Source organism: Mustela erminea, chromosome 1 (genome assembly GCF_009829155.1).
Source record: "Mustela erminea isolate mMusErm1 chromosome 1, mMusErm1.Pri, whole genome shotgun sequence".
Taxonomy (NCBI): domain Eukaryota; kingdom Metazoa; phylum Chordata; class Mammalia; order Carnivora; family Mustelidae; genus Mustela; species Mustela erminea.
Window position 1 is genome coordinate 14,323,714 of NC_045614.1, and position 12,969 is coordinate 14,336,682.

Sequence of the window (12,969 nt, forward strand, 5' to 3'; positions counted from 1 at the left end):
CCCGCTAACCCACCAAAGGTTCCCAGGCAAAGGCCTGCCCCTCCCTGCACTATTTTCATTCCTATGCGATGAGGGGGAGAAGGTGGGGGACCGGGCTCAGACTCTGGGAAACAGGACTGAGACAAGATGGGGGAGCCATTTCTGGTGCTTTCCTTGCCTCCTGGACTGCCTTCTCCCCCTGCTGATTTGCCCTCCTGAACACTTGAAGGAAGATCTACTAGATTGTGGAATTTGCTGGCTGGACACTACCCTTTGATGTTTGAGCTAAAACCCACACTCTTGCTCACAGTCAGTGCAGCCCCCACAGTCACCAATCGCTCACCCTACTCTGACGCCACTCATTTATTTGTTGTTTCCCAAACATCTCAAGTTCTTCCTACCACAGAGCCTTTACACTTGCTGTGCCTGCTTCCTGCGACACCCTCCTAGCTTTCTCCAGGGTGGCTCCTTCCCACCTTTCAGGTCTTAGTTCAAATATTACCTTCCCAGAGAGACCTCCCTGCCGTCTCAGAAAACCTGGACACGTGGGCCCTTGGGATTTGGCCACAGCCCCAATCTGTGACTCCATGACCCTCCGTTCCACCCGAAATGATGTCATTTGGTCCCCTGGCTATTGTCCATCCCCACCTTTGAGACTGTGGGCCCCATGAGGGTGGAGAAATGGTCCCCACTATGACGCCAGCACAAAGTAGACACCCAGAAACATTTGTCACAGAAGCCCATGACTCAGGAGGACACAGAGGAAAGGTACGGGCTTTATTCTGGCAAGCATAGCCCCTCCACAGGTGCTTCTGCCCCATCCAAGCCCCCTTCTCTCTCAGCCCCGTGGAGATCACTCCGGTAGGCAATGGGCTGAAGATGACATTCGGTTCACAGCTCCCTGGAGGAGGGACACACAAAAGACATTCAGGCACCAGCAGGGTTTACAGCAGGGACTTGGGAAGGCCATCCCTCCAGCCCAGCCCCCACCTCATCGTGGAGACGTCATCCAGCTTCTAGAACTCAGACACACCCTGGTGGTGGCACTTCACAGCCATCAGCACAGACCCGATGAGCAAAACAGACACCACCAGACACACAGCCACCACCACGCCTGGGTTCCTGTGCAACTCGGGGGCCCCAGAGTCACCTGGAGCTGAAGGGAGGAAGCCTGAGTCAGCAGTGGACCCCACCCCTCCCAAGGCTGAAACACCCACCAGGGCCTGGAGCTTTTTTGAGTCCTTTCCCAGGAAGCTGTGCTGCCTTCCCCTCCTGCTGGTGCTGTGAATTTTTTTTCTTTTTAAAGCAGCTTTGTCCTTTTCCTTGCGAATATCATCCATCTGTAAGGAATTCGTTCAGTTCTCTGTGTTTTCACTGCCCTCACTGGCCACTCGCGGGGGTTCTTGCAAAGTGAGAAAAATCGAATCTAGAATTCTATTTCCAAATGCAGAAATGCTCTGAGGATATACATAAAAATTGACACTTCGGAAAAAAAAAATGGACACTTCGGGAAGGCGGTTTGCATCCTGTGACTTGTGTTCACACCGTTCTTTGAACATTTTGGAGATGACGTATTATTTAGAAGGACAGATTTTTCTAAACTCCCTAACAATACTTGGCTTCTACAGAACCCCTGGGGCCCTGTATGGTCACATTCTGCAACTACTCTACCCTGGCTGCCCCCCATCCACTCGCAACCCACTCATCCACCCCAACCAACCATTCCAGCCACTTCGCCCTCCCCAAGATCTACCAGGCACAGTCTGACCTCAAGACCTTTTGGCAGGCTGTGCCTGGACTGCTCTCCTGCTAGATACCTGGGTGATTCCCTCCTTCACCTCCTTAAACGGAGACATTTGCTGGCCATTCTTTAAAAATTTCAATCCTAGGGGCGCCCAGGTAGCTCAGTCAGTGAAGCATCTGCCTTTGGCTCAGGTCATGAACCCAGGGTCCTGAGATCTAGTCCCGCATCAGGGTCCTCGCTCAACAGGGAGCCTGCTTCTCCCTCTGCTTGTGCTCTTTCTCTCTCTCCCGACAAATAAATAAACATCTTTCAAAAACAAAACAAAACAAAAAAAAGTCAGTCCTACCATGCAGCTCTTGATCTCGGGGCTGTGAGTTCAAGCCCCACATGCAGGTAGAGATTACTTAGTAAAAAAGGTTTAAAAAAAATTTTTTTTTAAATTCAATCCACTTATATTGGCATTCTGGCCCCTTATCCTGTCTATTTTGTTCTTGTATAAAAAAATACATAATTTACTTATAATCTGTCTTCTGACAAAGCTATCCTTCACAGTACCTGGTGATACACACTAGGTGCTTAATAAATGTGCATAGAAGGAAGGTCTGAAAGGCTAAGATGAAACCTGGTAGAGACTGGGGAGAAGCCCTTCTCCACATATTCTCAGGTCTGTGTCTCTCCCTAGTGGTCAATCCCAGAACTGCAGCCTGGTACCCCCATCCATTTCTCCAACCCCCAAACCTCTTGGTACTCACCAGGGCAGGTGGTCACAGATGTCTCATCACTGGTGGCTGAGGGCACGGAGGAGAGCTCTGTTCTGGGGCTGAGAGAGGTGGGGCTCCAAGGTAGGGTCAGGGTGGAGGAACTTGGGGGACTGGAGTGGGAGAAAGGGGTAAGCTCTGAACCAGGGGAGACAGGACTCGGGTGAGTGGGTTGTGAGGAGGCGGACGCCAGCCCTGAATTTGGGGGGTTGGGGCTGGGGTTGGGTTGGGTGCAGGGCGATGTCTCTGAATTTAAAGAGTTGTGGGGGTTCAAGTAGTTTTCCCCTGACCTATGGGCTCTGGTCAGTTGAGTCTGTTAAAAAAGAAACAGGTTCAAAATGGAGTCACTTGTGCTAAGCCCCACATCACCAAACCAAGACTTACTACCTGATCTAATTGCAGTGTCCACCCCTCTCACTGAAGTGTGACCTCTACCCTGTCAATCTGGAATGACCCAGTCAGGATTTGGGAGATAATCTGCCTGGTAGACTCCCTCTCCTCCACTTTTCCCGCTAGGAAGGTACACCTGCTTGAAACAATCCACCGTTTGCCAGAAACTTCCTTTCCCTTCCCCCCTCTGCCTATAAAAGGCTTCCATTTTGTACAGTTCCTCGGAGCTCCTTTCTATCTGCTAAGATGGGCCCCTGCCCAATTTGTGAATTATTGAATAAAGCCATTTAGATCTTCAAATTTACTCCATTGGATTTTGTGTTTTAATAAGACTGCCTCTAAACTCAGGGTTCTGGGGTGGATGGTAAAGCCTGTCTCTGAACTCAGGGGGCTGAAGTGGTTGGTGGAGGTTTCCACTGAACTTGGGCGAGGGAGGGCTGTAGCGCCGAAGCTGGCTTCTCTATCCTGCTCTCCAAGAGCCCCCCCAAAAAATAACGCTTGGAAGGAAAATGCCACTGACCTGGAGGGGAGGGGATGGTTAGGGACGAGGTGGGAGGCCCCAGCCCCAGCGTCTCTCTGGATGTCAATTTCCTTATTATCCCAGATAGTAAACACCTGCCGCTCAGCAAGACAGGGAAAATTTAGTGCATCACCTTGAGTGCTCAGTGGGAAAGCAAGGCATCCTGTCTGAAGTCCCACAGCCAGAGTTCCAGGCCAGGTCAGATTCTCCAGCCCCCAACCTTGCTTTAGGATTCTAGAGGCCCTCTGAACCCAGGCAGCATGCTGGGGAGCTCGCTCTTTTTCTTTTCTTTCTTTTCTTTTCTTTTCTTTCTTTCTTTCTTTCTTCCAATTCAGCAAACTCTACCCTCCATGTGGGGCTTAAACGCATGACCCTAAGATCAAGATTCCCAACCTCCACCAACTGAACCAGTCAGCCGCACCCCCCTGGGGAACTCTTTTAAACCTTTGGGGGCTCTGTTTGCCTGTAAAATGGACATCACGTTAAGTCAGGGCCTCTGAGCACTCACACAGGTCTGGTGCCCCGTGGGTGCCCAGTGACGCTCAGCTGTACAGATGCAGTTCTGAGCTCCCAGGGAGAATCAGCCCCTAATTTTCTTTGCTAGGTACCTGGAAGGTCCCCAGGGCTAAACTCAGAGCCTTAAATAAGGGCCTGGCTTAGAGTCCTGGGCTCTGGGAAGGAAGAATCAGTGGATTGGGCCTCTGGAAATCTACCCTGCTTTGTTCCAGCTGCTCCCTGGCTCCTACCCCACCCCAGGCACTGAGCCCTGGAGCAAGACAGAGTGGGTGAAGGTTTTGTGGGCCACCTCCCACAATGACTTCCCAGTTCTGGGCTCCCGAGTTCTTTAACAGTTTGCCAGTTTGTTCGTCAACCGCTCCCTGCCCCACCCCATCCACTTTGGCCTGGGCAAAAGTCTGCTGACCCTCTTGCCTAATCCCAGGTAGCAAAAATGAGGAAGTAAATCCAGGGCTCGCCCCACCCCATTTCTCTGTCCGGTCTCCTAGGCTCTGTGGCGATGACCAGGGAAGGCTTGAAGAGGCATCGTGCGCTGGCGTGATGTCATTTTCATTTTTCAGATGGGGAACTGAGGCTCAGGAGGGTAGGGAGTCTGGCCCCAGGTGACTGGGAAGGTGGGAAGAGGGCCCCTGAGGGCCCCCGAGGAGTCAGGGACAAAGAGGCCAGCCTCCCCAAACTGCTTCCCATCACTGAGGAATTTCTGCTGAAATCAGAAGTTGACTCAGGGCCATGGTGGACCCCCAGCCAATTCAGGACCCTCGGGGAGCCAAACTTTTAAAGTGAACTGAAGAATAGCAGTGGGTCTTGAGGAGTGGGGGGTGTGGGGGACACCATCTCTGAGGGTTGCCAGTAGGCAGGTGCTTATGGGTGTGGGAGACTCGACCAGAAGGTGAAGTGGGGTCCTTTCCATGCACTGTACCGGGAGTTCGCTTTGCCCCGAGAGTCCTAGACCAGGAGGCTGGCGAGAGCCAAATCAATGGGTTCCAATCGGGGCTGGCACAGCTGGGGGACTCGTCTTGCCTAAGGCTGTTTCCTGAGCACCTCGAAGAGGGTAAGTGTGGGGTCTTTGGAACGCAGGTCTTGCCCGCAGGAGGAGTCCCATGCATGGTGGCCCCCAACTCAGGAGAGTCCAGGTTTGGGGCTGGGGGATGGGCTCAGAGAGAGCAATGACTTGGTGGGAGACGGAGAACTGGGGGAGAAGGATCCAAGTTCAACTCTTCTGCAGTCTGGGAACTGTCTTACAGGGCGGCAAACGGAAATTAAGTCAGGTGCCAAGAATGTCTCCTGGGAGCCATAAATAGCATAAGTGACCAGGAAGTGAGCCCTGGTGTCTCCCCCCCACACCCCCACTCCACCAGGGCCGGGGCAGGGGGGGTGTGTGTCCTCACTCCTCTCCCTGTGGGGGTGGGCTCCAAGAAACTGAAGTTTGAAACAAAACCTCGGACTGGGTATGGAGGCCCTTCTAGCCTCTGGCTGGTCCAGCTCCCGCTGGGATGGCAGAACGGGCAGTTTCGGGGCTGGGTGGGGCTGAGGGCTACAGCTGTGGTGGCCCTCCAGCTCTTGTCACCAGTGCCCCACCTTGCTTCAGAGAGGAGCAGCCCTCCGGGTTTGGGGGGGGGGGCAGGGAAGACGAGAGGAGGGGCAGGCTGACCAGTGTGGCCTGAGAGAGGGGTCCAGAAGCCAGGTGTGGAGCTCAGCCATGGGCCCTGCTCCAGCTCCCTGGAAGCCAGGCCTCCTCCTGACCTGTTCTTACCTTTACATGCAGCAGTGAAGAGAAATTCCCGGACAGCAGCACCAGAGCCAGCAGCAGAAGTGGCGGGGGGAGCTGGGAGGCTGCCATTCTGGGACAGGGAGGGCTGAAGGCGGGCTCTGCACAGGTGTGCGGCCAGGTGCCTGCCGTCCGCATCTGCAGGCGCAGGTGCAGGCACACCCTGCTGGGGGCCGGTGGGACTACGCCCTGGTGGGGCCTCCAGACTGAGGCCCTGAGGGCGGGGAAGCGAGGTGGGGGTGGGGGTGGGGCACTGCTACTTAGTGCTCACCTTGGTGCCCCTGATGCCTTCTCCTGCCGCCCTCTCCACCTGGAACCCCCACCTCTCCTAAAAACCTCACCTAGACCATGACTCTGAAGCCCTCAAACTCGCCCTTTCCCTTCAAGACACTTCCTGCCCCCACCCAGTTCCCCTTCCCCTCCACTCTGTGGCCCCCTCCACAGCTGCCCCAAACCCATGCCGCCACCCATTTCTTCCCCCCTCCTCTCCCTCCCTCCCTCTCTGCCCTGTTCCTGCCCCTACAGGCTGGGTATATCTGTATCTGCCTTGATCTCCCCTAGATCGGAGTGGGGTGGTGGGCGGTGAGAGAGAAAGGCAGGGTACACCTCCCAAATGAGGAAGTGGCTGGGACCCCCTAGCATTTCCTGAACAAGGCATGCACCTGTAGGATTTTCCAGAGCCAACGAACTCACGGTAGCCATTCCAGGCCAGGTCCCCAGACACTGGCTTCTGGAATGTGCTGGGGACAACTTCCATCTGGAACTGACGGGACCCTACTAGCGGTGGATAGACACAGCAACCTAGGTGGGGTCCCATGTTCGGCCCTGACCTCCGGAAAAGGGCTTAGGGTCCCCATCCCAGCCACAGACCCCATGTATCAAGTGCCTGGTTGGAGGCTCCCATCCAGGCTGTTCCAGACCCTCCCAAATTCCACCCCACGCTCCCCAAACCAGGCCCAAGACATCCCCATGAGCACAGTTGGACCAAGATCCAGGCTGTGGAGGGTTTTATTCTTTAGACCCAGAGAGCCAGGTGCTTCATAGGACAGCCCATGCGGTGTGGCCTCAGGAGTTCAGGGGTGGCCGTCTGGGGTCCCTGGAGGCTCCAGGAAAGTTGGTCACCACGCTGTACCCCCCTAGGCAGATAGATGGCCACAGCCCCAATCTGTGACTCCATGACCCTCTGTTCCACCCGAAATTATGTCATTTGGTCCCCTGGCTATTGTCCATCCCCACCTTTGAGACTGTGGGCCCCATGAGGGTGGAGAAATGGTCCCCACTATGACGCCAGCACAAAGTAGACACCCAGAAACGTTTGTCACAGAAGCCCATGACTCAGGAGGACACAGAGGAAAGGTACGGGCTTTATTCTGGCAAGCATAGCCCCTCCACAGGTGCTTCTGCCCCATCCAAGCCCCCTTCTCTCTCAGCCCCGTGGAGATCACTCCGGTAGGCAATGGGCTGAAGATGACATTCGGTTCACAGCTCCCTGGAGGAGGGACACACAAAAGACATTCAGGCACCAGCAGGGTTTACAGCAGGGACTTGGGAAGGCCATCCCTCCAGCCCAGCCCCCACCTCATCGTGGAGACGTCATCCAGCTTCTAGAACTCAGACACACCCTGGTGGTGGCACTTCACAGCCATCAGCACAGACCCGATGAGCAAAACAGACACCACCAGACACACAGCCACCACCACGCCTGGGTTCCTGTGCAACTCGGGGGCCCCAGAGTCACCTGGAGCTGAAGGGAGGAAGCCTGAGTCAGCAGTGGACCCCACCCCTCCCAAGGCTGAAACACCCACCAGGGCCTGGAGCTTTTTTGAGTCCTTTCCCAGGAAGCTGTGCTTGCCTTCCCCTCCTGCTGGTGCTGTGAATTTTTTTTTTTTAAAGCAGCTTTGTCCTTTTCCTTGCGAATATCATCCATCTGTAAGGAATTCGTTCAGTTCTCTGTGTTTTCACTGCCCTCACTGGCCACTCGCGGGGGTTCTTGCAAAGTGAGAAAAATCGAATCTAGAATTCTATTTCCAAATGCAGAAATGCTCTGAGGATATACATAAAAATTGACACTTCGGAAAAAAAAAATGGACACTTCGGGAAGGCGGTTTGCATCCTGTGACTTGTGTTCACACCGTTCTTTGAACATTTTGGAGATGACGTATTATTTAGAAGGACAGATTTTTCTAAACTCCCTAACAATACTTGGCTTCTACAGAACCCCTGGGGCCCTGTATGGTCACATTCTGCAACTACTCTACCCTGGCTGCCCCCCATCCACTCGCAACCCACTCATCCACCCCAACCAACCATTCCAGCCACTTCGCCCTCCCCAAGATCTACCAGGCACAGTCTGACCTCAAGACCTTTTGGCAGGCTGTGCCTGGACTGCTCTCCTGCTAGATACCTGGGTGATTCCCTCCTTCACCTCCTTAAACGGAGACATTTGCTGACCATTCTTTAAAAATTTCAATCCTAGGGGCGCCCAGGTAGCTCAGTCAGTGAAGCATCTGCCTTTGGCTCAGGTCATGAACCCAGGGTCCTGAGATCTAGTCCCGCATCAGGGTCCTCGCTCAACAGGGAGCCTGCTTCTCCCTCTGCTTGTGCTCTTTCTCTCTCTCCCGACAAATAAATAAACATCTTTCAAAAACAAAACAAAACAAAAAAAAGTCAGTCCTACCATGCAGCTCTTGATCTCGGGGCTGTGAGTTCAAGCCCCACATGCAGGTAGAGATTACTTAGTAAAAAAGGTTTAAAAAAATTTTTTTTAAATTCAATCCACTTATATTGGCATTCTGGCCCCTTATCCTGTCTATTTTGTTCTTGTATAAAAAAATACATAATTTACTTATAATCTGTCTTCTGACAAAGCTATCCTTCACAGTACCTGGTGATACACACTAGGTGCTTAATAAATGTGCATAGAAGGAAGGTCTGAAAGGCTAAGATGAGACCTGGTAGAGACTGGGGAGAAGCCCTTCTCCACATATTCTCAGGTCTGTGTCTCTCCCTAGTGGTCAATCCCAGAACTGCAGCCTGGTACCCCCATCCATTTCTCCAACCCCCAAACCTCTTGGTACTCACCAGGGCAGGTGGTCACAGATGTCTCATCACTGGTGGCTGAGGGCACGGAGGAGAGCTCTGTTCTGGGGCTGAGAGAGGTGGGGCTCCAAGGTAGGGTCAGGGTGGAGGAACTTGGGGGACTGGAGTGGGAGAAAGGGGTAAGCTCTGAACCAGGGGAGACAGGACTCGGGTGAGTGGGTTGTGAGGAGGCGGACGCCAGCCCTGAATTTGGGGGGTTGGGGCTGGGGTTGGGTTGGGTGCAGGGCGATGTCTCTGAATTTAAAGAGTTGTGGGGGTTCAAGTAGTTTTCCCCTGACCTATGGGCTCTGGTCAGTTGAGTCTGTTAAAAAAGAAACAGGTTCAAAATGGAGTCACTTGTGCTAAGCCCCACATCACCAAACCAAGACTTACTACCTGATCTAATTGCAGTGTCCACCCCTCTCACTGAAGTGTGACCTCTACCCTGTCAATCTGGAATGACCCAGTCAGGATTTGGGAGATAATCTGCCTGGTAGACTCCCTCTCCTCCACTTTTCCCGCTAGGAAGGTACACCTGCTTGAAACAATCCACCGTTTGCCAGAAACTTCCTTTCCCTTCCCCCCTCTGCCTATAAAAGGCTTCCATTTTGTACAGTTCCTCGGAGCTCCTTTCTATCTGCTAAGATGGGCCCCTGCCCAATTTGTGAATTATTGAATAAAGCCATTTAGATCTTCAAATTTACTCCATTGGATTTTGTGTTTTAATAAGACTGCCTCTAAACTCAGGGTTCTGGGGTGGATGGTAAAGCCTGTCTCTGAACTCAGGGGGCTGAAGTGGTTGGTGGAGGTTTCCACTGAACTTGGGCGAGGGAGGGCTGTAGCGCCGAAGCTGGCTTCTCTATCCTGCTCTCCAAGAGCCCCCCCAAAAAATAACGCTTGGAAGGAAAATGCCACTGACCTGGAGGGGAGGGGATGGTTAGGGACGAGGTGGGAGGCCCCAGCCCCAGCGTCTCTCTGGATGTCAATTTCCTTATTATCCCAGATAGTAAACACCTGCCGCTCAGCAAGACAGGGAAAATTTAGTGCATCACCTTGAGTGCTCAGTGGGAAAGCAAGGCATCCTGTCTGAAGTCCCACAGCCAGAGTTCCAGGCCAGGTCAGATTCTCCAGCCCCCAACCTTGCTTTAGGATTCTAGAGGCCCTCTGAACCCAGGCAGCATGCTGGGGAGCTCGCTCTTTTTCTTTTCTTTCTTTTCTTTTCTTTTCTTTCTTTCTTTCTTTCTTCCAATTCAGCAAACTCTACCCTCCATGTGGGGCTTAAACGCATGACCCTAAGATCAAGATTCCCAACCTCCACCAACTGAACCAGTCAGCCGCACCCCCCTGGGGAACTCTTTTAAACCTTTGGGGGCTCTGTTTGCCTGTAAAATGGACATCACGTTAAGTCAGGGCCTCTGAGCACTCACACAGGTCTGGTGCCCCGTGGGTGCCCAGTGACGCTCAGCTGTACAGATGCAGTTCTGAGCTCCCAGGGAGAATCAGCCCCTAATTTTCTTTGCTAGGTACCTGGAAGGTCCCCAGGGCTAAACTCAGAGCCTTAAATAAGGGCCTGGCTTAGAGTCCTGGGCTCTGGGAAGGAAGAATCAGTGGATTGGGCCTCTGGAAATCTACCCTGCTTTGTTCCAGCTGCTCCCTGGCTCCTACCCCACCCCAGGCACTGAGCCCTGGAGCAAGACAGAGTGGGTGAAGGTTTTGTGGGCCACCTCCCACAATGACTTCCCAGTTCTGGGCTCCCGAGTTCTTTAACAGTTTGCCAGTTTGTTCGTCAACCGCTCCCTGCCCCACCCCATCCACTTTGGCCTGGGCAAAAGTCTGCTGACCCTCTTGCCTAATCCCAGGTAGCAAAAATGAGGAAGTAAATCCAGGGCTCGCCCCACCCCATTTCTCTGTCCGGTCTCCTAGGCTCTGTGGCGATGACCAGGGAAGGCTTGAAGAGGCATCGTGCGCTGGCGTGATGTCATTTTCATTTTTCAGATGGGGAACTGAGGCTCAGGAGGGTAGGGAGTCTGGCCCCAGGTGACTGGGAAGGTGGGAAGAGGGCCCCTGAGGGCCCCCGAGGAGTCAGGGACAAAGAGGCCAGCCTCCCCAAACTGCTTCCCATCACTGAGGAATTTCTGCTGAAATCAGAAGTTGACTCAGGGCCATGGTGGACCCCCAGCCAATTCAGGACCCTCGGGGAGCCAAACTTTTAAAGTGAACTGAAGAATAGCAGTGGGTCTTGAGGAGTGGGGGGTGTGGGGGACACCATCTCTGAGGGTTGCCAGTAGGCAGGTGCTTATGGGTGTGGGAGACTCGACCAGAAGGTGAAGTGGGGTCCTTTCCATGCACTGTACCGGGAGTTCGCTTTGCCCCGAGAGTCCTAGACCAGGAGGCTGGCGAGAACCAAATCAACGGGTTCCAATCTGGGGCTGGCACAGCTGGGGGACTCGTCTTGCCTAAGGCTGTTTCCTGAGCTCCTCGAAGAGGGTAAGTGTGGGGTCTTTGGAACGCAGGTCTTGCCCGCAGGAGGAGTCCCATGCATGGTGGCCCCCAACTCAGGAGAGTCCAGGTTTGGGGCTGGGGGATGGGCTCAGAGAGAGCAATGACTTGGTGGGAGACGGAGAACTGGGGGAGAAGGATCCAAGTTCAACTCTTCTGCAGTCTGGGAACTGTCTTACAGGGCGGCAAACGGAAATTAAGTCAGGTGCCAAGAATGTCTCCTGGGAGCCATAAATAGCATAAGTGACCAGGAAGTGAGCCCTGGTGTCTCCCCCCCACACCCCCACTCCACCAGGGCCGGGGCGGGGGGGGGGTGTCCTCACTCCTCTCCCTGTGGGGGTGGGCTCCAAGAAACTGAAGTTTGAAACAAAACCTCGGACTGGGTATGGAGGCCCTTCTAGCCTCTGGCTGGTCCAGCTCCCGCTGGGATGGCAGAACGGGCAGTTTCGGGGCTGGGTGGGGCTGAGGGCTACAGCTGTGGTGGCCCTCCAGCTCTTGTCACCAGTGCCCCACCTTGCTTCAGAGAGGAGCAGCCCTCCGGGTTTGGGGGGGGGGCAGGGAAGACCAGAGGAGGGGCAGGCTGACCAGTGTGGCCTGAGAGAGGGGTCCAGAAGCCAGGTGTGGAGCTCAGCCATGGGCCCTGCTCCAGCTCCCTGGAAGCCAGGCCTCCTCCTGACCTGTTCTTACCTTTACATGCAGCAGTGAAGAGAAATTCCCGGACAGCAGCACCAGAGCCAGCAGCAGAAGTGGCGGGGGGAGCTGGGAGGCTGCCATTCTGGGACAGGGAGGGCTGAAGGCGGGCTCTGCACAGGTGTGCGGCCAGGTGCCTGCCGTCCGCATCTGCAGGCGCAGGTGCAGGCACACCCTGCTGGGGGCCGGTGGGACTACGCCCTGGTGGGGCCTCCAGACTGAGGCCCTGAGGGCGGGGAAGCGAGGTGGGGGTGGGGGTGGGGCACTGCTACTTAGTGCTCACCTTGGTGCCCCTGATGCCTTCTCCTGCCGCCCTCTCCACCTGGAACCCCCACCTCTCCTAAAAACCTCACCTAGACCATGACTCTGAAGCCCTCAAACTCGCCCTTTCCCTTCAAGACACTTCCTGCCCCCACCCAGTTCCCCTTCCCCTCCACTCTGTGGCCCCCTCCACAGCTGCCCCAAACCCATGCCGCCACCCATTTCTTCCCCCCTCCTCTCCCTCCCTCCCTCTCTGCCCTGTTCCTGCCCCTACAGGCTGGGTATATCTGTATCTGCCTTGATCTCCCCTAGATCGGAGTGGGGTGGTGGGCGGTGAGAGAGAAAGGCAGGGTACACCTCCCAAATGAGGAAGTGGCTGGGACCCCCTAGCATTTCCTGAACAAGGCATGCACCTGTAGGATTTTCCAGAGCCAACGAACTCACGGTAGCCATTCCAGGCCAGGTCCCCAGACACTGGCTTCTGGAATGTGCTGGGGACAACTTCCATCTGGAACTGACGGGACCCTACTAGCGGTGGATAGACACAGCAACCTAGGTGGGGTCCCATGTTCGGCCCTGACCTCCGGAAAAGGGCTTAGGGTCCCCATCCCAGCCACAGACCCCATGTATCAAGTGCCTGGTTGGAGGCTCCCATCCAGGCTGTTCCAGACCCTCCCAAATTCCACCCCACGCTCCCCAAACCAGGCCCAAGACATCCCCATGAGCACAGTTGGACCAAGATCCAGGCTGTGGAGGGTTTTATTCT

At 54.6% G+C, this 12,969-nt stretch overlaps 2 protein-coding genes across 2 annotated transcripts; both read right to left on the reverse strand.

Moving 5' to 3' along the window:
- Positions 1 to 733: 733 nt before the first annotated feature.
- On the reverse strand, positions 734 to 6,492 carry LOC116568478 (proline-rich receptor-like protein kinase PERK10). Its single transcript, XM_032303853.1, has 5 exons — positions 6,338 to 6,492; positions 5,661 to 5,889; positions 2,476 to 2,794; positions 970 to 1,135; positions 734 to 880 (listed from the first exon to the last, which is right to left on the reverse strand). Exons 1-4 carry the CDS (start codon positions 6,490 to 6,492, stop codon positions 996 to 998), a joined length of 843 nt encoding a protein of 280 aa, XP_032159744.1. The 3' UTR covers positions 734 to 880; positions 970 to 995.
- A 525-nt stretch (positions 6,493 to 7,017) lies between these two features.
- On the reverse strand, positions 7,018 to 12,771 carry LOC116568483 (proline-rich receptor-like protein kinase PERK10). The gene is made up of 5 exons (XM_032303868.1): positions 12,617 to 12,771; positions 11,940 to 12,168; positions 8,757 to 9,075; positions 7,254 to 7,419; positions 7,018 to 7,164 (listed from the first exon to the last, which is right to left on the reverse strand). Exons 1-4 carry the CDS (start codon positions 12,769 to 12,771, stop codon positions 7,280 to 7,282), a joined length of 843 nt encoding a protein of 280 aa, XP_032159759.1. The 3' UTR covers positions 7,018 to 7,164; positions 7,254 to 7,279.
- Between the last annotated feature and the right edge of the window lie 198 nt (positions 12,772 to 12,969).